The sequence below is a fragment of the Diplotaxodon limnothrissa genome, linkage group LG10 (assembly GCF_057381915.1).
Source record: "Diplotaxodon limnothrissa isolate DT_005_m linkage group LG10, D_limnothrissa_male_GT1.1, whole genome shotgun sequence".
Taxonomy (NCBI): Eukaryota; Metazoa; Chordata; class Actinopteri; order Cichliformes; family Cichlidae; genus Diplotaxodon; species Diplotaxodon limnothrissa.
Window position 1 is genome coordinate 13,248,076 of NC_140605.1, and position 25,481 is coordinate 13,273,556.

General features: G+C 39.8%; 1 protein-coding gene across 4 annotated transcripts in view; it reads right to left on the reverse strand.

The window, feature by feature from the left end:
• The window catches only part of npas2 (neuronal PAS domain protein 2), a 45,116-nt gene that overhangs the window by 5,998 nt on the left and 13,637 nt on the right, over nucleotides 1–25,481 (reverse strand). For 2 of the 4 annotated variants that reach the window (XM_085364405.1, XM_085364408.1), the window contains exons 2-19: nucleotides 10,653–10,851; nucleotides 8,975–9,031; nucleotides 8,183–8,337; nucleotides 7,997–8,088; nucleotides 7,573–7,662; nucleotides 7,171–7,291; nucleotides 6,206–6,319; nucleotides 5,997–6,115; nucleotides 4,108–4,190; nucleotides 3,906–4,012; nucleotides 3,636–3,783; nucleotides 3,442–3,526; nucleotides 3,225–3,351; nucleotides 2,004–2,101; nucleotides 1,773–1,859; nucleotides 1,232–1,423; nucleotides 338–541; nucleotides 20–204 (exon numbers count right to left, since the gene is read on the reverse strand). In XM_085364405.1, the coding sequence (XP_085220531.1) occupies nucleotides 20–204; nucleotides 338–541; nucleotides 1,232–1,423; nucleotides 1,773–1,859; nucleotides 2,004–2,101; nucleotides 3,225–3,351; nucleotides 3,442–3,526; nucleotides 3,636–3,783; nucleotides 3,906–4,012; nucleotides 4,108–4,190; nucleotides 5,997–6,115; nucleotides 6,206–6,319; nucleotides 7,171–7,291; nucleotides 7,573–7,662; nucleotides 7,997–8,088; nucleotides 8,183–8,337; nucleotides 8,975–9,031; nucleotides 10,653–10,708 (2,120 nt within the window). In that variant the 5' untranslated portion in view covers nucleotides 10,709–10,851. Of the gene's footprint in view, nucleotides 1–19; nucleotides 205–337; nucleotides 542–1,231; nucleotides 1,424–1,772; nucleotides 1,860–2,003; nucleotides 2,102–3,224; nucleotides 3,352–3,441; nucleotides 3,527–3,635; nucleotides 3,784–3,905; nucleotides 4,013–4,107; nucleotides 4,191–5,996; nucleotides 6,116–6,205; nucleotides 6,320–7,170; nucleotides 7,292–7,572; nucleotides 7,663–7,996; nucleotides 8,089–8,182; nucleotides 8,338–8,974; nucleotides 9,032–10,652; nucleotides 16,775–18,184; nucleotides 25,291–25,481 lie in introns of those variants that run through there. The other 2 variants (XM_085364407.1, XM_085364406.1) reach the window with 2 other exon arrangements.

The following is a 25,481-nucleotide window of genomic DNA, read 5'->3' on the forward strand; positions in this document are numbered from 1 at the left end:
TGTTTCTCAGGGCTCTTACCGTAGTTGTCCATCTTGGCTGAACTGGTTGTCTGGGTGTCTTTGGTTTGCATCTTGCTGAGGCCTCGTGTTGGTCTGAGAGAACATCATGGGGTTGCTGTAGAAGGGCATCGTCAGACTCGTGTTTGTCTGCACTGGCAAACTCACTGACTGAGCCTGCCCACTCTGGGAAATCCTCGGCTGGACCTACAGAAACAGAGACACTTTAGAGCAACCGTCAACTCAAACGAGGTTTCAATAAAACTACTTGAGAGGATAGCTTCCAGCTGGATGTGTTTCTGGTTTCAAGTTTGGATTTCTCTCTTGCACAGCGATGTACCTGTGTTGAAGGTGAGCTGTTTTCTCTCAGGAGCGAGTGTGGGGATGAGCTGTGAGCCCCGCAGACTGGTTTAGGGTGGCCCGACAGCTGTCTGATGACCCCAGACTGACTCTGCTGGGCAGGCCTTCCGGGGCCCTGCTGTTGCTGCTGAGGCTGCTGCTGGGCCTGACTAAAGTCATTGTTGATAGGCTGCTGTAACAACATCTAACACACACAGAAATAGACAAATTGAATTAATTCTTTCTAAAAAGAGACAACTTACTGATTTCCATAACCTCTAACCTCGCCCCATGACGGGTGGAATACACCTCAGCACCCATATGATTGATGGATGGATGTACTGGAAAATTACTTCTTGTTTATTTGTATGTCAGCAGGATTACACAAGAGAAGTAAAAGAAGCTGAATTTCACAAAACTTGGTCGAGAGATAGCAAACTGTGGCGCAGGCTAAATCACTTGTCTCTAACTGCAAGACAGGGCATTGTCAGGATGCTGTAATACTGATACGTATAGGGGGATCGTTTAAGGTTCAATTCAGATTAGTTACATGTTGATGTGTGGCATGTTTATGCTTCAAATTACAGCTCATCTCATGTTGCCTGCACATCCAGAAGGTAAGCACAAAACAAAGAGACAATCACTGGAGTCAGTCTTTCATGTTGGCCTCTAGGTGGAGCCTTTTATCCATTACTGGCTATTATAGGTAGTGTAGGCTGACTTTTCTCAACAGCTGATCTGGACGTAATGAGCATTCATTCTGAAGTTGAGGCTGCCCATTTTGCCAATACAGAACAAAAACACTCCACCTGTGTTGTGTTAAGATCTCAAGATTAACTCGCGGCTGAATAAACAATCGCTGCAGTCTCTTCATTTGAAAGTGTGGGAACACTACCTGTAGGTTAGCAAGATGAAGCTTCTCCTTAATGTCGTGCAGCTCCTGCTGTTGTGTCTTAATGTCAGCTTGCAGAATGCGCGTCCTCTCTTCCAGCTGTTCCTTCAGCTGGTTCATGACACCGAGCTGCGGCTGCTGCAGCTGATACATGGAGGACTGCTGCTGTTGCTGCTGCTGCTGTGGTTGCTGTTGCTGGACAGAGAGAGCAGGTGAAAGGGACGTAAGAACACTTTTGCGCTTTTTCAGGGAAATGGACAAATGTGGCTATAATCAAGTAGCGTGAGTCATGTAATGGTTTATTCCTGTTATGGAGGAAAGTACACCAATCTTCCAACCTTTTGTGCAATATTGATTCTACAGTTCAAATGTAACACGGATGAATGATTTCTGGGAGAAATACACAATAACTCTTCTTTTTTTTTTTTATTAAACCGTGCACAACCAGCAGGTGAAATAAACACATCCAGCAGTAACAGTAAGACATTGTACACAAACAGAAAGGCAGAAGACAACAGGCTGGAGAGGAAGTCTTAACACTAACCATTGCGGAGTGCTTGCTGCAGGTAGGAGAAAGGGGGACGCTCATTGGGGAAACAAGGTCAAAGGAATTTTGTCTTTGTGCCAAATTCTACAGGGGGGAAAAAATGGGAAAAATCGTTTTATGTAACACAATTTAGGAGACATTAATGTGTTATCTGTGCACGCTTGTTTCTCGAAAACCATTTTTATCTCCAAAGACAAAGAGATACATGTAAACGTTGTGTAAACTGACCTTTGAACTGCTTGGCTGGAATCTGGCAGATGTTTTTTCAGGCCCAATGGAAGCAGACTGCCACGATGGTGTGCACGCTTCTGTGTAAGAGTTTGCTGCTGCAGGGCAGAGACAGGTCACCTCTAAATTCATAATCATGTGAATTAATGTGAACACTTGTAACTGCGACAACTGAGTGAATTACCTTCTTGCGTTTATACTCATTTCACGAGTGGCATAATCGTTGTGTCAGTAACACATTTACAGGTATTAGGCTTCATCTGCAGACGCTCAGTAATTTTTTTTTTTTGGCGTGAAATAATAAATCCTGACCTGCCCTGCAAAGTTATTTAGAACAGTTCTACAAGGAAATTGGTGCCCAAAGAATTGCTTATGACTTTAGGATAAAAATAAAGCCTGTGTCAACATTCAAGGTTAAAAAAAAGAAGCTAATTTTAATGTCTAATTTCTGCAGCACAGTTAAGCCTTCATACAACATTTTCCACACTGTAGCCACACTCCCACAAGACCTATCAACAGACTTTGATTTCTAAAATAAGTTCCCCAAACAAAAATGGCCTTTATGCATTTTTTCTCTAAACAGAGAAACTATAGCCTCTCTGAGAGAAAGCCAAAACTTCTTTGTATAGCAAACTGCTGATTTGGATTCTGTGATTACTCTCATTCTACCACAAATGGTTTTTCATTGTAGCAAAGTTTAATATACGTGTGGGCTAAGGAAAGACTGGCACACTGTTTTACTTTGCAAAAACTACAACTTTAATGAAGCTGCCACTGGTGCATTCTTCATAAATATGCAGATGGAAATGTTTTAGCATACTAGGCAGTGGGTGGAAGCGCAGCAAGTCGTTGAGAATGGGGGCTCAAACAAATAGGGCAGGCTAAAGTAAGCCTTGGAAACCTTTCACAAATGCATCATCACCCACATACACCGAGGTGGGTGTAGTGACAACGTCTGGAGTTTTATTAGTGATCACAAAGATTACATAAAAAATAAGGATTGAGTGTGGGACTCTTCTGGAAACTAAAAATTGATCTTCCATTTCCATTGCTAATGAAAATGTCAAACCCAGGGACAGAGGGTTATCACTAGACTCACATTATTTTGCTGCCTACAATCCCCAATAACAGATCTTCCACCCATACACAGGAGCAGCATTTCTGTAAATAATGGCCTACTGTTGAGTGAGTTAGCACTTTGGGGAGCAGAGGATGACTCACATGCAGAGTCTGACAGCGCTGTGTGGGAGGACTTCCGGGAGCTGTGGGAGGACACCGAACGTGCACCGCTGTTTCTGTCCCGTGGAGCGTCCAGTGTGGAGCAGATGTCCAGGTAGAGCTCTTGAGCCTGGAACACAGAGTAATGTTCAACATGGTGGGCCAAGTTTGAAGCTGACCTTGTAAATGTCACACGCTGTGCAGTATGTGTCCGAGTTACCTTCACAGAGGACGGGGCTATCTCAGGTGGCGACAGATCTTCAAGGCCAAACGCTCTCCTTCTTTCAGCTCGCACTTCAGCATAGCTGAAGGACAACAGAAAATGCAGTATTAAGGGAGGCTAGATCGATACACCCCTTACCCAAAGAGAGAGGAAATGTGTACAGACACACAGAAAGAAGAAACCAGGCTTACCTGACAACAGTGTGAGTGCAGACAATGAACTCAGGTTTGGAGTTCCACTGGTGGTAAGTAATGTAGTAGTGAGTCTGCAACCAAATCCACTGCTGACCTTTGGTCAGGAATCGATAATAGCAGGATTTACCTTTTCCAAACTGCATTACTAAGGAGAGAAGAAAGAAAGTCCACATGAGTGCTTTGACATTTCTGTCAATTTTTACATTTGCCCTTGATACAGTGATCATGGAGACTGGTAGGAAAAAAAGCAACAGAAAAGTAGCTTACATTGCTTGTGACATTGGGCTATGAGCTCTAAGTCATCCACATGATAGTAATCATAGCCAGAAGTTCCAAGAACCTCGAAGGGTAAATAGCCTATGATTGGCGAGGCTCTGAAACACACACACGCACACAGGGCAATAAACATGCAAGAAATACTTTTTCTAAGTATAGACTGGTAGCTGTCAGGATAATACAAATATTTTACCTGTGATCTAAAAACAGAAACTTCCATTCAAGGCTGTGTCTGGAGGTGAATTCATCACAGGGATCTTCCACGTTACACAAGTCCTAAACAAAAACAAAAAGACTGAGGAAGGTCCCCGCTAATATTTCACAGGGAAGCAAGGCATGATCGTGTTTTATGTACAGTATGTCCTGTATATGGTCATAGTTTTTAATATCAGAGTTGGTACAGTGCATGATGAAACTTAACACAAAAAGATCATTACACATCAAGAATATGCTTAGAGGTACCAAGCAGCAACAGCATGCTGCTGTGCAAAAAGCTGCAGCATGTGCAAAAAGCTGCAGTTCCTCAAATGGCCACTTGAGGCTGGCAACAAAAGTGAGTCAGTCCCTTTAGATTCCAATGTTAGAGAAGAGGAGGTACAGAAAAGTGTTTTGGTCTCTGGCTAATTTGTCCATAATAACTGTAAAGAGGATGATTTCTGTTTTATTACTCTATAATTTTTATATTAAAGGTTTAATGTTGTGTGTCATCATGGTAACTAGGATACTAGCAGTCTCTGAGGTGTCGCCTTAGCTAATTTACGTTTGTTGTGCGCATTTTGGAACATGTTAATAAAATGATCTGACAAACAGTATGGCTTCTTGCCAAACAGTCTGTGCTCCAGCTCTGCCGAATGAAAGTCAAGTGTTTTACTAGCATGTTACTTACTAACAAACAGGCGTCTGTATTTGTGCAATACACCCATGTACACGATGGATGCTTTTTCCAAACAAGGATTACTAGCAAACAACGTGGCAACAGCCATAATGCTAGTCCACAAACCAAAGACACAGTTGCTGTGTCTATCGTTTTACATATTGCCCGGGAAAATGCCAACGTTTTTATTAACACTTGTGTGTCACTGTTAAAATGCTGTGCCCTTGAACCTCTATGGAAAATGAGAACAATGCTCCTTTGAAAAGAACTGGGGAATTTTGTATTCTCTACATTTGAAAAACTGATGCCTACTGTTTACAAAGGATTCATCTTGAGACGGAAAAAAGGAAAAAAATCGTTCCATGTCATTCGTCCCAGTAGATATTGTTCCAGTCTGACCAATCAGTGTAATCAGTGTGTTTTGCAGTTTGGAATAACTAGTCGGCAGAGCTGAAGTCTGTGCAATAGATCAGGCGGGGGGGGTTCTAAGCTTTTTGGCTTTTAATAGCAACTGACTATCCTGTACATGTAAACTGCACTGACTTCTTTTACATATTGGGATTTAATTAATCTTCAACAAACCATCGCTGGAAATGTGCCATTTTATAAATTTCCTTTGGGATGCTTGGAAAGGGTATAAAATCTGAGCTGATCTCACAAAAATTTGAGTGCGACTTTAATTCCCTTCTGTAACTTGACAAGTGGCCAGATTTCAACTCAAAGGGCCCTTTAGGGATCACAGCGTATCCTCATGATGTAACAAGTTGGCAAGTACACAGTGTGCCACACTGAACCTATTTGTCGCGAGAAGTTTTCCAGAGTGTGTGCGCCACGATGGAATCAGTGTATGCCGAAGTGTGTCACCTCTCAGACCTCATTGTGCCACTGATCCAAGCTCACTATTGCTGCATGGACCGAAACTGCTTTTAGTGCCACATTTTAGCCCTCGAGTGATTTAGTGACAGCACACACAGCGACACAAGCAGAGAAACAAAGCGACAGAAGCGCCATCAGGCTGCTGCCTTTTTCACATGATGATGCCACAGCAGGTAGCGCCACATATTTGATTTCCTAACGCAACCCGCGTGAGATTTGCACCCTCCACCCCCTGGGTCTTTTGCTTGTTAGGCAAATGTGTAAAGTGTTACTCTGTGGAGTCACAAGCAGAGAAACAAAGGAACAAGATTTAACATTCAAGCTGGTTTTACCTTCAGAAACTGCGGAGTGACTAATCGCACGGTAGCAATGAGGCAGACCTGCTCCTCCAGAGACGACTGCAGACTCCTTGGTAACGTCAACTCGAGCCCATTACAAGACGACGTAGGCACTGTGTGACCAAGAACATGTACATATGTATGTGTATTTCTGTTTTGTTTTTTCTAAATGTAGTTGTTTTAAAAAGAAAACAAATCCTTACCATGGTTGTGAAACTTAAAATCTCCAACAAACTTGACATACTCGTATACAGGTGGCTCTTTTGGGTTCATGTTACCTCTAGCTAGATGACAGCAAAATTCAATGTGTGCCTCACCTAAAAAGCAGATATTGTCATGGTTACACCCTGAACATAATGAAGTTTACATGCATCATTATAAAAGCTGAGGTGCTTCTCAATGGTATTTTTGACACAGAAAAACCAAAGAGTCAAAATGCTGACAGGCACCAATAGAAGAGGTTGCTTTGTTTCCTGTACTAGGACAGTGTAAAATAAACTTACCTTTGCATAGCAAGGTAATAAAATGTAATCCTTTTTACTGGTAAAAAACAAATGATGGATGTGCTCAAAGGATGTTGTTTACTGCAGACTTGGCTTTGTGACAGTTTGCTATTTAGGTCTCTAAAGATAGGCCGAGACTCTTGCGACTCGCCCTCTCTCTTCCCCAGAAAAGTCCAATAGTAAGACAGGATTAAGGTCAGGTTCTTGAGCCTCCCATACTACATTGCTTTGGATTACTGTGCTAACATAACAGTGATTTAAAGTCTTAACTATGATACTAAGCTAGCTCCTATTATTAGCTAAAAGTCTAATCATAGATACACACTAATCAGCAATCCAATAACCTGCAGACCGTAATTCAACTAGCTTCTGTATCTCAGTTTCAGTCCAAACAGTCTTTGTGACAAAAATTCTACAAGACAGAAAACAACAGTCAAATGTTGTTTTTGTACTTCAAACAAAGAAAGAAGATTCTTGAGCCAACATAACTTTTTGAGCTGATTTTTAGTGGAGAATTACACCAGCGGCAACTGTTCTGTCCACAGCATTTTGATCTCCCAAAGTGGGAGACAGTCTACAGGCTTTAACCTTTCTACTTCCGCTGTGTTTCAACACGATGACCCAGACACAGTGTGTGCAGAGAGCCCGCTCAGCGGGATACTCACTGTCAAGGAAGTCAGCAGCAATGGGGTCAGTCATCAGCATGTGGGATGATAGCAGCTTATACACCTCCCCGTGCTCCCGCTCCGGGAGGAAATTCAAGATATTTTGGTCCACCATATCTGACTGGTGCAAAAAAGACAGATGAATGGCAGTCAGTCTTCCTGGCACCATTTCAACAAGTGATATCTTACACAACAGTCTTAATGGGAGTCACAATGGCAATCTGCTTCAGATAAAGCAGCAAAACAGAGCTTTTTTCTGTCTAACTTCACTGTTATGGCAACAAAAATAAAACGAGGACCAGATATGGTGAAGTGAAATCTAATGTTGTCTAAATCACTGCTATGCTTAAGTGACAATACAGAGCTTTGATGGTTGCATGAATTTGAGGCCCTCTTACTTACCGGTAAATGGCCAATAAGTGAGGAAACACTGTCAGACACGTATATGATGTTACCATCTGTAGTTAATGCAACCAAGAAACCATCTAGGGCCTGCAAGAGGGAGGAAGTTACCACAATTATATTACTGTATTACAGCATGTTGAAAAATTGCACAATAATTGCACAATGTCTCATCGGGTCTTAATTAATCTATCAGCACATTATGCTGACGTGTTAACGTGCTGATATTTACTCTGCTTTCGCATATTGCCTAAAGAGACCTCACGTCTTCACTGCTGATTTTATAGCAAACTATGAATACATGCACTTAAAATAAAAATCATCATTTTAGAGAGGATGTAGCTTTGCCTTTGTGTTTATTAATGTTACCTAATGGCAGAGTTAAATAACAGCTACTCTTCAAAGACATCCTCCTGAAGTTTACCTCCAGCATTAGCTGAGTGAACTCCTCATTACTGAGAAACGAAGGCTTCCAGTCCTGCCTCACATCGCAGGTGTCGTTCTGTGCAGTGATGTCTGGAAAAGAGAAAATGTTAGAAATACGTCTATTAAATTAACAAAACTAAATAGAAAGACTACAGAAATAGAAAGACTACATAAAAGCCCGTACCTTTCTGTTTCTGCAAAAAGTCGATGGTCCTCTGCAATATGGTGGACTTGTCCATCTTGCGCGGATGGCCCTGACCCTGCAGCATGGTGCACAGCTCTTTGATGAGCACATTGAATTGGTCTCTTCTTTTCTTTTCTGATTTGTTACGGGATGCCCTATAACAGAGTGGTTATTGCAAGTGAAAATTAAGTGACTTTAGTTCAGCTATCCTGTTTACACGGAAGATAGTTTGGAATAAGGAAAAAAGAAAACAAGCAGAACAAGAAAGGTAAATGTAACAGCGGCACGGTGCTGAAAATGTAAGCAGAGCCTGAATATATTCAAATCTGTGGGTACTTTGTTATAAAAATAGGGCATGAAAACAATTAATTAAACATAGATTTAATCATACAGAATTTACATTTTTAAAAAGAGAAGGCTGGTTATTCTACCAACGGTTGAGTTTGATATCTTATGACACCGTGTCCTAGAGTGTCCATAGGAATTTTTCCGATAAGAAGTAATATGTGAATCTGGAGTCGAACCTTTGTGAACTAAGAACTCAGTCGCTTTTAGACACCAGTATTTGTAAGTGTTTAAAATACAAAATGAGCCAAAAGAGGCCCAGATTAACCGTAATGTCACGGAAAATGAAATGAATTTCTTCATTTATTATGTCCAGTCCAGTTTCTTTTAAAGTGATGACCTACCACCAATAATCTGTTTTCCATTGCCATTCCCATTTATGTAAATAGTAATAAATGTGTGATACTATACATGAAGTGTTTGCCCAGTATGCACAGACGTCAGTACCTTTTTGCCCTGTCCTTCTCATCTTCATCCATTAAATCGTCCATGCAGCTATTGGTGCTTGAAAAAGAAGGATACGCGTTAGGAAGAAGTTCCTTTGACGTCATCAAACACGTGTCAGTGATAATATAATGAGTTCAGGACATATTTTTGTCTTTTGCACAATATAACAAACAGTTTTCACAGCAAGACTTTTGAGCAGTCCTAGTATGAGAGCAGTTTTCACTAACAACCTCAACAATGGCTCAATCATCCAGGATTCACAAGTAAAGCAGATAAAAGGAATGTAGCCATTGTTTATTTTGTCTTGTGGTCCTGCACTACCCTCTGTGAGATGGTAAAATATGTTGTAATTTAAAAAAAAAAAAGCCCATTTAATTGTCAATCTCAAGAAATTATCAGAGACAATGTGTGGACCAACCACTACTAATGCTGTGATTATGTTAGAGGTAACCGCATCTGAAGCCTCTGGTCTTCTCCCATGTTTAACAGGTCACTGTGGCTTGTAAGTGACCTACTCCATATTTGCATTATTGCTTTATACTCAGAGGCTCACGTGGCTGGATGTCTAAAGGCAGACAAGTCACGAGTCGCTTCCATATCTTTTTTCTTACGAATTACTCCTGGTCGTAACAGGATATTTACTACCTGAGAACACAGCAGCAGGAGTTTATTTTTATCGCGTGTAACTGATTGATCAGCAGCAACAGAGATAATCAGTCATAAAAAAATTTGTTAAATGTAATCAACCTTGTCAGTGCATGACTTTGACCCGGGTATGGCCAGTATCAATTTGTCAGAGCAGATTTTGTTTTGTTTTTAAACTAACTTATTTTGAAATTCAATCTTTCTCACTTTTTCCTGACTGTGACCCAATAAGTGAGGCTGTAAGAAAGCTTTTGTGAGCCAACAGTGAATTATGCGTGAACTGACATTAAAATACAACTTTGCCCGAAGAGCATTTTTCTCTTACAGACTGAAATAAGAATGTTTTTACATGATTACACTGACTATGACCTGCATTACATTCATTGCCATGAGAGTGTCATGTGACAGGCTGTAACTTGGGCGTTATCTTTAAAATATCAAAAGAAGTGACCGGCTTGTACATCATAGACACAGCAGGTATTACAAAAAGAAAAAACTACTACTGAGGAACATTGAACGTTATGAGTGCACAACTCTGCGTGAGTGTAACTTATTATTCCTGTGGTATTGGATCAATATTAATATAGTCCCACAGTGATTCATAAAATGCTTCATTACTCTTGATGGATGTAAGTGCTTTGATCACATTTGTATAAAAGGGTTTTTTTTGCTTTGCATTGCAGATGATGTCCTAAGAGAACTGCCTGAATATTGAACAGCGCGCTCCTCACACAACTCAAATTGAGGGTCATTCAAGATAAATATGTTCTTCATTGTTAAAATACAACATTTACTACATGTTTGTTATGCAGTTTATCTTTATACATTTCTCAAATGTGTTGTAGTTTTGTGCATGCTCACAATGAAAGACGATGAAAAACTTTGCTAAATGGTAATGTCTAAAAAGATATACCAGATTTCTTTAAACTATTACATGAAAACTTTCACAATTATTTGAATGGTATATTGTGTTTACCACTACAGTGATGGTTATGAAGCATGAGCTAAATAAAGCACTTTATTTCATACTCACTCCCATTCCCTGCGGCCAGACGGACAGGGGCCTCCGAAATCAGAAAGGTTGTCCATACTCACTCCTTCTGCCAACCAGGCCCTTCCTGAAGTCTTTTAAGTCCCATCCGCGCCGTCCTTGTCTGAAGGCTCTTTTAGAAAAACTTAGCACAGTCCCGTTGTCCACCACCTCCTCAGTTCAATTAACGAAAAGCCAAATCCTGTGAAAACAGACAAAACTCCTGAGCAAAAACTGCAGGGCACGCATTAACTCAATGACACACCTGTTCAGCTGCTCGACAACCTGCTAAAGTTTAACCCGAGCATCAGAATGAAGAAAAAAGGCGATTTAACTGACTTTGAACATAGCATGCTTGTTAGTGCCAGACGGGCTGGTCTGAGTATTTCAGAAACTGCTGATCTACTGGGATTTTCCCCACACAGCCATCTGTAGGGTTTATGGGGAAAAAACACAAGAGGTTCAAATAGTGAGCAACAGTTCTCTGAGCAAAAACGCCTTGTTGAAGTCAAAGGTCAGAGGAGAAAGGACAGACTGCTTGGAGCTGATAGGAAGGCAACAGTAACTTAGATAACTACTTGTTACAACAAAGACAAGTAGAAGAACATCTCTAAACACAAATCAAATTGAACCTTGAAGTAGATGGGCGACAGCAGCAGAAGACCACATTGGGCACCGCTCGTGTCAGCTAAGAACAGGAAACTGAGGGTACCATCCACACAGACTCACTGAAACTCAACAGTGGAACACTGGAACAACGTCCCATCTGATGAGTCTTGATTTCTCTACAACATTTGGATAGCAAACTCAGAAGTTGGTGTAAACAACATGAAAGCATGGATCCATCCTGTTCAGTGTGCATATGTTCTGTTGACAAACGGGGGTAAAAACTAGCAAGGTCTACCCAGTGAGTGAGTGCAGACTGACTGCTTGTTCTCAGGACATTTCTGCAATTAAATCCATAATAACTGAGCCTTTAAAGTCCTGGATACAAAGCAAACATGCTATCACTGTCACCACAAGATTTTCCATTAGAACACTGTGTTCAAATATTTCAAACGAACGTTCTCCCAAGTCACTTTTTTAAATGCATCAAGAAAATATGACATTTGTTGCGAGCTTGACCACTAACAGACCACTAGCTTTTTTTAAGAGCGGACAGTGGAGACAAGACAGGAAAGATAGGAGAAAGACCAGGACGACACACAGTAAATGGCCTAATCACAGATTTGAAACTGGGCCTCTGCAACCAATAGGAAGCCTTCTCACAGCACATGGTTTGCCTGCTGAATCCGTTGAGCCACTCAGGCGCCCCATTAGCTTGCCGTTTTAACAAATCAATCAGTCGCACCAATGTTAATACCGTGAAAGTTAGCATTTTCTGTAGGACTTGCATTCAAAAATGCTGTTTTTACTGTGAGGACTTAATGTGTGCTGCTGAAAGACATTAATAACACAGCATGAAACAAATTAGCTATTTTCACCTGGCAAGAGTACTTCATCACCTAAGAAGTGTTTTTGCTTAGAACGAGCTCCTCTGACCTAGAAAAATGTCTGAAGCAGACACTTCTTATGATAACCTGGCCTGAAAAAACAGAGTGCACAGCAGCCACCTTCTTCACACATCCTTTGTATGCGGCAATCTTAAAGAACATGGAGCAGACGCTTCTTTTATAGACCAAACTAAGAACTCACTCAGACGAGCTTTGGACAGCTCCAGTTAAACAGCATGAGACTGTTTTCACTTACAGACCAATTAATAACACGTCTCCATATAATCTATACATGAAAACATGTGTTTTCCCCTAATTGTGGCTGACAGAATACCGTGCATCTTCTTAGAAAGCCAGAAATTAAGAGCAATTATTATATTCCAGACACTTTCCAGTAGGAAAGCAACGCTCATGCTTTCGTTTAACCTTGATTAAAATTGTCCGCGGTTTCATGGTCTGGAAATAAATTCAACTCTGAATCAGTTATATTCAAATTATAATTATAGTTAGTGGTCCTTCTTAATGCAGGCAGTCGTCTGTGTTTGTCTTACTCCAAATGTAGCCTACACTGAGTGGCCTCAGGCAAAATTACTAGATATTGCTGCTTCCATTATTTTGCATCTAAACGAGACCCAGAGGGACAAGAGAATCACTGTGACTGGAGATATCTGAGTGATGTGTTGCAGTCTTTAACAGCTCACTGCTAAAAAGAATAAAAGTCTCTGGCCTAAGCAAAAGAAAAACTGCATTTTAGCTCACACCCTTTCCTTCTTCATAAAAGGGATCATTTTCTATCTTGGGTTTCCAGACTCTTGTTCCTATAGAGCATATAGGAACACACAATTGTTTGAAGCTGGTGTTTAAGCACCACTTCAGCCTGAGGTAATTGAGCCAGTAACCACTTGCACGCCAGCACTGTTGTAGAAATGTAATTATGTGCATTCCTTAACGGGGAATATATGAAAAGATGATGGGCTAACTTCTGGAGAGGAAATCCATGGATTAATCTCATTCTCAACCTCCTTCATATGCTAAAGTATACATTTCCCCACTGGCATGCTTGATATCGTAATTTACCTCAGACCATTTTATTCAGTTATTCTCTATCATTTATCCTGAAATTCATGCTCTTATATGCATTTAAATCTGATTTAAAGGGACAGTATGGCTAACACCAAAGACTACTTTTGAGCTGCCCACCTTTGGAGATATCAGCCTGGAAATGTGTTCCTCCTCTTGAATATAAGGGAACTAAAAGATGTTTCTCTGCTCTGTGCACCGGTAAATATTGAAACAATTTTCTCTATTAATAAATAACACCTCCCAACTGTATCACTGCAGTGATAAGAGGCTTAAGTTAATGGTAGCGTGGCATGACGAAAACACCTGAACTGTGATGTCAGCAGGCCCCGTGCAACATTTTTATTTGTTGATCTTTATAAATGCCAGTACTGGTATGTTTTGAAATACGTAATATCAGCCAATATATCGACATGGCCAATAAATAGGTCGGGGTCTAATCTAAAACAAAGCAAAGGAAAATTATGTGAACTTTCAACTTTGCATGTATAATATTTGGAGACTATGCACACAGCTGATATTTCAAAGGTGACCATTGTTAAACTAAAAGCATATCACTTATGCTTTGTTTTCACGCCAATCCATATTTTTAAAGATCCAAATGCTACATTTTGCGTTAAATTCAGGCTCTGGTGTTTAACATTTTGCTATGCTATCCTTGTCTGTGTTTTACTGCAGAAACTGCCCTCAGCTTACTGCAACTGCTCCGCAGTAAAATCCTTCCAGTCCAAAAAGAATCCAAAACACAGAGCAGCAGGCAAAAATCAAACACTCACCCATAATTTATATTTCTAGTTTGCTTCTTTCCCCATACTTCATGGGCATATATGTAGTCTATTTGTAGCTTATATGAAGCCATTTGTAGGGCGTCAAATGGGTCAGAGTAAGCTAATAAGGTAAGGAACTCAAATGAGAGGCACAAAGCAAGAAGATATTGCTGAAAGTCTTTCACTGCAAAGCAGTAATTCAAGCAACTTTAATGTCATTACTTGTACATTGTTGTGGAAAAGGTTCCCATGTTAACAAGGTGACATTATGCCTTAGGTCACTATAAATTTGTGACGTCTTAGCATTAGCGTGTAGCTACGGATGTCCTCTTTATGACACACAAACTTCCATTCCACTTTCAGGTTTCCATAGCTTAGTAAAGATTTGCACACAAAGGTAAAGACTCAGAATGAAACTCGCAAGTGTTACTGAAAAATCAAGCTCTTATTTAATTGGGCCAGATTGATGAGAAATGCCTTGCAAAAAAACTAAATGAAACAAAACAAAAAAACATTAGCTACCGCAGAGGGGAAATGCCAATGTTTAATCAGAAACACAATTTCTGCATTTACTGCCCTACTTACTGCCAAACTACTCTTTAGACTGTTTATGCTTTTACTGCATAGACACAGACGAAAAAGATCTTCCTGAATTGTTGACAAAACAAAAAAGCTGAAGTTTGTATAGCAAGCAACAGAAATTACCACTCATAAACTGATCTACTGTGTAAATGTCCTTTTTTTCTTCGCAAGATTAAAGAGAAACACTGCATTAAGAATCACCTCATGCAGCTTTAAATGTATCTTTTCTCTGCACAGCTAAAATAAACCTCACATATCCATCTGCATTCTAGTACTGAGGTTAAACCACACCTCGCAAGGTCAACAGCTAAAAAACATCCGAGTCTCGTTACACTCATGCCTTCGGGTATTTAAAACCCTTTACATTGAAACCTGAGCTCACTTCGCAAGGTGGTACACTGAAGTTCAAGTTCATGATGAACACTGTATGTAAACAGGCTGTAAAAAAGGCAGAGCCAATGACAATGGCCATGAAATAGTTCATTTTCTTTGTGAATTCTTAGCATTTAGACTTTGTATTGCAGTTTAAAAGAACTCTCCACCTTCAACTATAGCTTGTTATTAGGTTTAATATGCTCCATCTTTGCATTTAATTTAAACGTAATAACTATTATCACTTTGAGATTAAAATAATTTACATTCACATTTGAAACATTTACAACCCTTATTTTCATTTCAGATGTGAGTCGGTGAAGCTCACTAATGGCTTTAATGAGTAAAAAAGCATGCTGGTGTCATGCTGTTTGCTGAGAGCTGAGGACCTAAAAGTACTCCTCTACTGCAGTGAATGACATCTAAAAAGCTCTCATGTCCTCTCCACTTTTGCTTTTTCACCTTTTGGTGGGTATTTGTGATGATGTTTAAAACACTCAGGTAATGAGCTGCAAACACATTCAGGCAGGATGAGTTTTATTTTTTTCATTTTGTAGTTTTAAAACGTATGAGATGCTAAGGAACTGTCATATTATCTGTGGATCTTTTTAATGATGGATTACCCTCATGCAAAAGCAGCAGCAAACTGGTTTTGTTTTTGATAGCAAACTTTAATACTGGCTTGCAGAGGCATGGGCGCATGATGAGAAGAGAGATGCTGACAGTAGATATTTCTCTGTCAACAAAAAAAATACCTGTTTGACACAGCGCTAGCGATACGGGCAGCGAGCATGTGAGCTTTAAAGATTTTCTGTCATGTGATGTAGAATAGATTTAATTAACATTTTCCTATATTGATGGCATGCACATACTGCTAGTGTGTCATTGTCAAAGTACAGCTTGGTGAAATGTTATTTTCTAAAATCACAAGTATATAGGAGCAAAACTCAGTATTTAATTTGTAAGGCAAAAGACCAGATAATGTGATAAACTGTATTTAACTGATCAAGAGCTATAATTTTTCTACTTATACTTTATTTCACAACTTACAAATCAGAATTAAGACCTGCAAAGTTAGCCTGCATTTGAACAGATCTAATAAATAAACACTTAAACTACAAATTTTGAGTTACAATCAAGAAATTAGATTGTAACGTTAACAGTGGGGCAGCTCTCTCTCTTTAACGTCTCTGAGCACAGAGTAAGACTGGGAGTACTTTGAGATTTGAACTAAATCTCCAAAAATTGCATTTGTTGAATTTAGTTAACAAATCTGATGTATCCATGGATTGTTTCACCCTCTGATTTCTAGCACAATTCACAATTCGACTTAAAATGCATCCCTATTGCCCACTACTTTTCCATCCATGAACAAGAACCTAGCAAACCTTTGCTAACCATTAGCATAGTAATGAGCATTTGCTCATTACATAAAAAACTAACAAAACTAACCAATACTAATATCAAATTAGCTCGGAAAATCAAATCCCTTTAAATATTAGCTATCAGCTATGACTGTTTTAAAAACTACAACAAAACCCCCGCCCCAAAAAACTCTAAATGCATTGTCTAGGTTTGAAAAATTAGGCCATTTCGGAAATGCAAAAGCTGCAGTATATCAAACATGGTAGCTTGAGGCTAACAGACGGCTACAGAAAAAGGTTAAATCCCTCCTACTGGGTGATATATTTTTTAACAACTAAGCCTTTAAATGCTATTAAGGTATACAGTAATGCCTTATTTGGGCAGAGCTGGTTTGACAGACAACTGCATGGTAACACAGCAGTGTTAGCGGTGTTAGCATCAGCTAATTAGAGACAGCGAACTGTTCCTCTCACTAGAGCAGGGCGATATGGCCAAAAATATTTATCACGATATATATTTGAAAATTTGCGATAACGATATAACCGACGATATAATTGATGCGAGACAAAATACAACTCCACAACATTACTAGCGCAAAAAGACAACCTTCCATTTATTTTCACTTAAACAAGAAGCTGGTTTTTATGTACATTAAAGCTTTATAAAAATGTAACAGTGCAAATGCAAATTCCTTGCTGAAAGTTTAACCAAAAGGCATTTCCAGTAGAAATGGGCTGACATATCCTGAGCATAACCATGTATAATATCCACTGAAGTTAAAAAGAGGTGCAGTACGCATTTTTCGGACCATAAGGTGCACGGGATTATAAGGCACATTAAGCGAAACAAAGCAGTCAGATAAATCAAACTTTATTAAACTCATTCTTCTTGCTTCCTCCACTTCTGTACCATTGATTCATTAATGTTGAATTCTCTGGCAGCTGCTCTATTCCCATGTTGTTGCAGTATATTAATGACTAACCTCGTATTGTGGATGGATTATCTCAGTTGTTCTCCTGACTGAAGTTTGGTCCGTTTACAGCATCCTGCCATGCGATTGCATTTGTCTCTAACCATGAAGAACCTTCACGTTAACTTTTATAAGTGGAAAAGTGTTAGTGTTCGTCCTCCAGCTTCACTGTTTATGTTATGCTAACATAGCTGTGTCGCTAGCGATCACGTAGCACATCATTATATACCAGCTAGCCCAACTTCAGTAACCCTACAAACGTCACTGCTGTTTAGTTTCCTGTCTTCATTTATGTTGGAAGTGATAGCAGAGCTGTACGTTTGATTTTTTTCAGAAATCTCTCAGTCAGAACATGCTATATCATGCTTAGGTAACTAGCGAAACTAGCGAGCTAACTTCCGCTAGCTTCCTGCTAACTTCTAACTCCGTTAAATGTAATAACTTTTGTTTTCATGGATGCCTGGAAGTTTAACTTTATAGTTACACCTGGTAAAGCAGCAATGCTGATCGTTTTATTAAAGATGAAAGAATTTAGACAGTTTTTAACTCTAAGTGATGCTGCAGTGTTGTTTGACCTGAAGTATACGGAGTTTAGGACCCAGATTACTCCCAGATTTAAGAGCATCTTAGTCCGACAAATACAACAATAACAACGGCCGCTTGCATGTTCTGCAAAAAAATGTGCTTTGTCGTGTATCTGACGGACAAACACCAAACCAGTTGCACCATTTTTACAAACCAATTCTGGTTCATCTGTTTCACTCAACAATCGGCCATGTGCGTATGAAAACAAAGGCACTGCGCATGCGCGTTTTACTCCCATTCTATCGCGATATTTCATTTTCCTATCGTTGCCTAACATTATACCGGTATTACCGTGAACGGTATAATATGGCCCAGCCCTACCTCTCACTGCACCACTGTTAGTGCCTTTAAATCAAATTACTTTACATATAATGTGGTCTGCTATGCAGTATTAACAATCTGACCAAGAAGCCTGCTCCAATACTCTATATGTTAGCCCTAATTAAAAGGTATGTGTACGTTCTTTGCTAATATGCTAGCACACTAACCTCTTGTTTGATTAAAAACCCAAGATGGGGGCACCATTGCTTTATCTGTCTGATATACAGATTTTGCTAAATGCACAAAACCTCTTTAGAATACAAACAAAAAACATAATGATGTAATAAAGTAGCTACTTTCAACTGCTCCCTCATTCACAAGCGGTCACCACAGTAGATAGCGCCGCATGTTTTAGCATTTTCACACCAGATGCCCTTCCTGTCTCAACACCAAGGGGAATTGTGTGCTTTTCCCGGGATCAAACCTGGAAAGCAGTGCACTATGGAGCCACGAGGAAATATCTGTAATGAATTCAAAAGGACATTAGCTAGGAAATACAAACTGCACGGTGGTCACCCACCAGTTGTTATACATTTACATTATGCAGTTACAAGTGAAAAACATAGACATGCTATAAACATATAAATTATTTGCTCCTCCAAAAATAATCAAGAATCTGGTTCCCAGATTGAAAGGTTACAATTAAAAAAGAAAAAAGATAAACCACGGCTCTGAATAACCAGGACAACTGTGTCATGATAAGCTGAGTAGGCCTAATGACTCACAAAAGTATTATATATAACTTTTTGCAACCCTAGAATAACACACAGGAAAGTGAACCAGGCAACAGAAAAAGTCTCTCTGCAGGTTTTCTGACAGCCAACACCATTCCCCACAACTACTCTGGTATTCCACACAGAAAGCTGTTCTGTGGCTCTGGCGCTGGACGACTACTATCTGCTCGTCTGCAGGTTTAAACTGTCTGACCACATCCACCTGCATCTGGGTTTGAGCTGACAGCTCAAGCCGTCAGGTAAACACTAACTGGGCTTGGACAAGCTTTATTTCAGTCAGTGTGGAAACGTTTTTAACATGTATCTAGGTCTTGCTGCTTAAGCCTAGATTACATAAAATCTGAAATAATTTGCACAGCATTTACCCTTTTCTCATTTGCGTCATGACTGTACAACATTCATATTATTGGTTATTTGAAAGCGTACAACCTCACCACCATTTATCAAACACACGTGTAACGCTGCATACTGTACGCACAGATGAGCACATGCAAACATGAACACTTGTTTCAAAATGCATTCAATAACATATAAAAACGTCTTTCTAAATGTGCCGTGTTATGATTTCCAGTGTAGGTGTAGCTGCCTTTAACCGATAAGAAAGCAGGAAGCACTTCAACTGGCTGCAAACCTATAAATGAAAAACAGAGGAAAGGCCACTGACAGCCCTCACTGACCCTTTAACTTCCCAGTATGTACAGGGTAAATAAATAGCATTGCCACACTTGATGTAGACTCAAACAGTGGAAATGCTTTGCTCTAATAAGAAATCCCTTTCAGTTTCAAATAATTATATTAACAAATAAATAAATAAACAAAAAGCCCTGACTGGACTGTGAATTCGAAGACCTGTGGGTTTGTCAGAGAAATGTGAACTCCAGTAGGCTTAAAGCTGCCAGGTTGGGTAACATCAGCCTGACCCTAAGCCTGCTGAGAAATTATCTAAGCATACATTTTCCGGTGACATTTAACATTTTTCTTTGTGGCGTCTTAGAGGAAGCAATGACGAAAACCCCTTTGGTGTTTTGGCCATTAATGTCATCATCGGGGGCACAACGGGTGGAGGGAAAAATAGGTTATTTCAGCCTTGTAACCAGGGCACTTGATGACTCTGAGCTGAAAACATGTAAGCAGCATTCAAGAGCGCTAACGCTGTCAAACATACGGACACCTGGATTTTACCCAAACCAGCCAAATCAGCCTGTGCTCCGTCTAATAAACACGCCCACCTCTCTTTTATTGGGAAAAGAGTCCAGTCGTGAACTTTGATCATATAAAACGGAGTAAGCGGGTGGCAGCAGCCTATGACAACATTTTGCGCTCGTCTGTCACAGTGACGCGAAACTGAAAGCTTAAGTTAAATCTCACATACCTTGAAAACAGGTCTCCAGCAGAAATCCGAATCCACACTTAACTTTAACCAAACTAGTCATTTTTAAAAGAAAAAAATGTAAAAACTACAGCATAGCAGCCGAGCGCAATCAGCAGCCTCTGACTAACCAAGCGAGAGCGCTGAAAGCGTTAAATTGCATAACAGCGCCTTAAGTTAATAACGTGCTGTTATTAATCGCCGGTGAGCTCTCTGCGGCTTTGACAGTCCTAATTTATCAACAACAGAGGACCAAATTTCTGATTCGTGGCTTTTTTTTTTCTGTAGTTGCGGTCTTTCTCTCTCTCTCTCTCTTTTCCAGGGTCTGTACTCCACATCCTCCGCTGGCAGCGGCTTGTAAACAGGACCGAGTGGCTGAGAGCAGAGAAAGTAGGTCAGCTGGTAGCTCAATACTCGGGTAACGAAGGCAGCAGCAGCATAAGCAGCAATGCTGTGCAACACAACCGAAAGAAACCTGCGCTTGTGACCGGGAAGGAAGGGGGCAGATTGCAATCTTTAACACGTGCTTAATGAATAATAACAACCCACTAAAATGTCATTAGAGCAATGCAAAGAAGAGTAGATTTGTAATGTGGCTTTTGCACCGCAGTTTTCCGACTGTTTGAAACTGTGAAGCCTACCGAGACTTGGCCATAGGAGCCTAACCTTTAATCTACTAAGATATAGTTTTACATTCACAAGAAGGAGTCTATAGGAGGGGGTGATGGCATGCTGCAAATTGACCTTAAAGGTACTGCTGATATATTAAGGCAAATCACATGGGCAGGAGGAGGTGGTGAACGGTGCCTCCTCCCTGCCAGCAACACAGAGCAGATTAGCCTGTCTGACCCTGTTTATAAGTTTATAAACCATTTATTTAAATCTGCAGGGTGAAAGGAGGCAGGCCATACAGAAAGATGACAACACCTCAATGTATAACCAAAACAAGACGCTGTAGACTTTTGTTTTGCCCCCCAAGTACTTCCCCATACACTTCCTATGTGTGTGTTTTTTTTTTAAACTTCCTGGTTCCCTTCTCTCCTCAGCTGAAGTCCCAAATGTGGGTCAGCAGTCTACATGACTAATTTCAAGCTTTAATGATGGACAGTCTCCAAGTATTTTGTGTCTGTCAAGTGGCTTCACAAGCAGCTAGATGTGGGCATGTCGAGAATGTTAAAAGAACCAAAGAGAGCATTTACATGGATAAATTATTTGGAGCGTTAAAAAATGAGGCAGAGGTTTTACTGTAGTACGCCTATATGACTGTCACAGTCATATCAGTAGTTTATCTAATTGTACTATTTGGACAAAGCCTATCAGTACACCAGCCATTTTAACCAAGTCCTAAATTTTATTAACATGACATGTATGGATGGCTTTTGTATGGATAGATGCCACTTAGTCTATGTGGCTAAAGCCACGATTTCACTGCTACTGATTATAGCCCTCATTACTTGATAAATGATTTCTAATAACTTAATGGTAGGTAGACTAATTAGTTTTTTTGTTTCCCTATGACATTTCTGAATGCACCTTTAATTTTTAAAGATCTTTAAAGACCATAATCTTCAAAACAGTAATCGTGAACAATTACGGTAGGTGCCAAATGTGTAAATGTGAGACTCTTTTTACACTTATACTTTCCCAAATATCAAGCTCTACTGTACTTGTTAGCAACATAGATGGTTTACATTATTAACTGCATGTGAGGCTTGCTTACTCACAAACAACTGAGGAGACCATATTTTGGATTATTTAGACAATGTTAAGTAAAATAATAACTAAAAAAACCAAAATTTTTCAGTAGGAAATAGCCACATCTTTGATTGCACTGATGTGCTATCCTTTCCTTCTTATTTAAAATACTTTGGGTTACATAAATATGTTTCTTTAATGGAAGATCTTTTAATCAAGGCCAGTTCTCGTGTGAATAAAGAGCACAGAGCACATGAGAATCAACGTTGTCACCTGTTGTGCCTCATCTCATTAGAGAGTGAGTGTCAACTGCTTTGACAAGTTAGCCTTTGACATCAGAGAGCTTTAAGTGCATGTTCTTAATTAGAAAAATTGAGCTTTTCATAATGAAGAGTGTGAGTGTTAACCTGTGAGTGCCAGCGTGTACTTTGAAGAGGTTTTGCTAAATCCATTTAAATCAATAAAACAGAGCAACTTGTAAAATGCAAGAAAATATTAAAAATTTGAGGAGAGAACAGTTTCAGTAAAATAATCTGAACAGATGACATGAAAATCTTTACTTTGTTTTCTATATTTTGTGGGTCCTTCTGGGTCCTTTTTTCCCAGCATTGCTTTTAAAGCATACAGGTTTTATTGCTAAGGTGACAACAAAAGAAAATCAATGTTTTAACCCAGACAGGAAAAAAGTATTTGGAATTTAAAAAAAAAAAAACATGGACACATAATTTCAAAGTCAAAGCGTCTGTTTCTGGCTCGGCCGGTCGTCGTGATGTTTTATGATTTGAATTTCTCTCCAGATGTCCCTGAACTCCAGACGCACATTTGAGGCCACGGTAGATATGCAGACCACTTGTCTCAATGACCATCTTAATGTAATGAGTCACATTTTCCACACAGCTGATGCAGCCTGCAGCTGTTGTAGTAGTCCCAATTTCAGTGACTGGCTCATGAGGTGGTACCAGGATGATGCCAGTTCTGCCAGCCAAGTTATACATGAAGCCTCTCTGGAGACATAAACATCCTCCATCAGGTGATTGAACCTTCTTAACTGACTCTTGCATCGTTGGCATGACTCCGCTGTGATTTGTCAGCGCTAACCAACCTTGAAACTAAAAGCCTTGTATTACCACTCCTGATAGTGGCTGCACCACTGCAGCTACACAGTTTCACAGACTTCTTGCACACCTAACATCTGTGTAGTTTGTGCAACATCCTCAGTCCTGCACTTATGAAAGTGACTGCAGAACTGCTAGGATATCTGCAGAACCCCTAAGTATCTTCTATGAATAAAAAGATATACTATTTTAAAAAAATAAAATACAAATAAAACACAGCAGAAGGAACAGCTTAGTTTGACAGGTCTGCATTACTTAAAACTAAAGTTTGTAACAGTGCATCCAACAAAGTGGAGGGCACAGTGCACCTCTGACACCCCCATACGGCACTGAGCAAATTCAGTGTTGCATTCAGTGCTGTCCCTTTCTGTGTTACTCCCATAGTGTGATCACACTGGTTGCTCTAGTTTCTGTCACGACTGAGAAACTTGAAAGTCAGGTAGATGACAAATCTGGTAGGTAGGGCTGGGAAGAGGTGAACTGTCCTTAAATTTTAGTCACTACCTGTTGTAATTAATGGATTTATTTATATTGAAGAAATGTAGCCGATCAAGTCGTAGAGCATGCAGCACAGCTAATGTGACCTAATTCAACCTTGGGGGGAAAAAGGAAGTGCTGACAAGTTGAAAAAAGAAAAATAGAAGAAAACATAGCAAGAATGATGTATTGTTAATGTATCCCGAGGAAGCTATCGTTAATGCAGCCATCTCAAAGAAGAAACAGCACGATTTACATGTTTGAGATGGCTCAACTTAAACAAAGAAACTATGCAAAATGCGCTGTGTGCTAACGCAAACCAAAAACGGAAAACTAAACTATACGCGTGCAATTTCAGCCTGCTCAAGAACGAAAGAAAGCGAGCGAAAGTAAGAACGAAAGCTTTGTTACTGCAGATAATTTTGATGGTTTCTGGAGGCTTAAGTCACTTTCACAAAAGTACTAGAATAAAATGTACTTTCACTTACAGTCTGGCAACAGTAAGAAGCAAACCGATGCACTTCCGACTAAAAGCATGAATAATAGTAAATAATTATTAAGAGTCAGCTTCAAGCATCAACTGTAAATATGCCTCTAGAAACTAGATTGCAAAATGTAGGTTTGCTTATACTGTGATCAGACCTGTAAAAGACACTTTTCTCATATGAGATGGTGAATGAAACAGACAGAAGTCCTGGAGGATAAATCAGTCACGAGGAGTTCAAACAACCTACAATTAGACCACACAGAGGTATTCAGAGGCTTCATGGGGTTATGATTGGTAAAAATCTACAAACTCCATCCAGAAATTAAGCAAAATGAAGTTAATAAACTGCATAAGGTACACTCAGATTTACCCATCTGTCAACTCTGAAACTGTGATGCCCTAAAAGGTATCAGAAAAAAAAAGATCCAAAGTCAGTGAGTACTTTTTCTTTCCTAAACAGAGTGCTTCACTTTAGGATTCCTCCACCACCTAACTCCCGTTAAGTACATGCTTGCTTTGTCTCTTAATGCTCCATTAATTTTTTCCTCAAGCTTCAGTAATGCATACACAGCACTGGGACTGTCTTTTTCAAAGGTCTGACACTGTAGGTTCTGAAGCTCTCGCCAAAACATTTTAGAGCACAAATACTTCCAAATGTGCCCCTCCATGAATGAGTAGTGTTGGTGCCAAACGAATAATGTTCTTTGGGCTGATAGAGCAAATCTAACAAGGATGTGGCGCTCTGACCTAATTACCACCACTGCTGTGTGTAGTGGCTTAGTTTTAAGGATGACAGTGCTGGTCAATCAGGTCTGGCGGTTGTTTGTCTTGACTGGGTAATGATTCCCAGAAATGTTTCTTAGTGACTTTGGTGAGCCCTTGACCTAATTATATATAGATTTAGTCTTCTGAAGATTCTCAGAGTAAACTGCAATAGTATGTTTTCAGTATATTGCAAAACTGGGCCAAAATGGCTTTTCTCATGTAATTCTCAAATGTGCTGAATTTAGTGCTAATTAGCAAATGGTAGCATGCTAACTAGGGCTGGGTATCGTCACTGATTTCTAGAATCGATTCAATTCCGATTCACAAGGTCCCAAATCGATTCGATCCACGATTCGATTTAATTCGATTCGATTCGATTTAAATCTGGGAAATTTTGACAGTCAGAAGTATAATTCAGATCAGAACATTTACATATTTTTGTAATCTATAAAAAGGAAGCTGACACTCGCAAGACTTTATCCAAGGTGTGAGCATCACAGCAGATGCCTTTGTGTCAAAGTAGCTGAAGATAAAACACAGAAAAACATGAAGGTGATTTTCCTGGCCTGGGATTTTATAAAAATATTCTGCAGTACATCAAAAACGAAAGAAAACCATTAATTAATGAACATTACCTCTGAAGTTACAGTGGTTT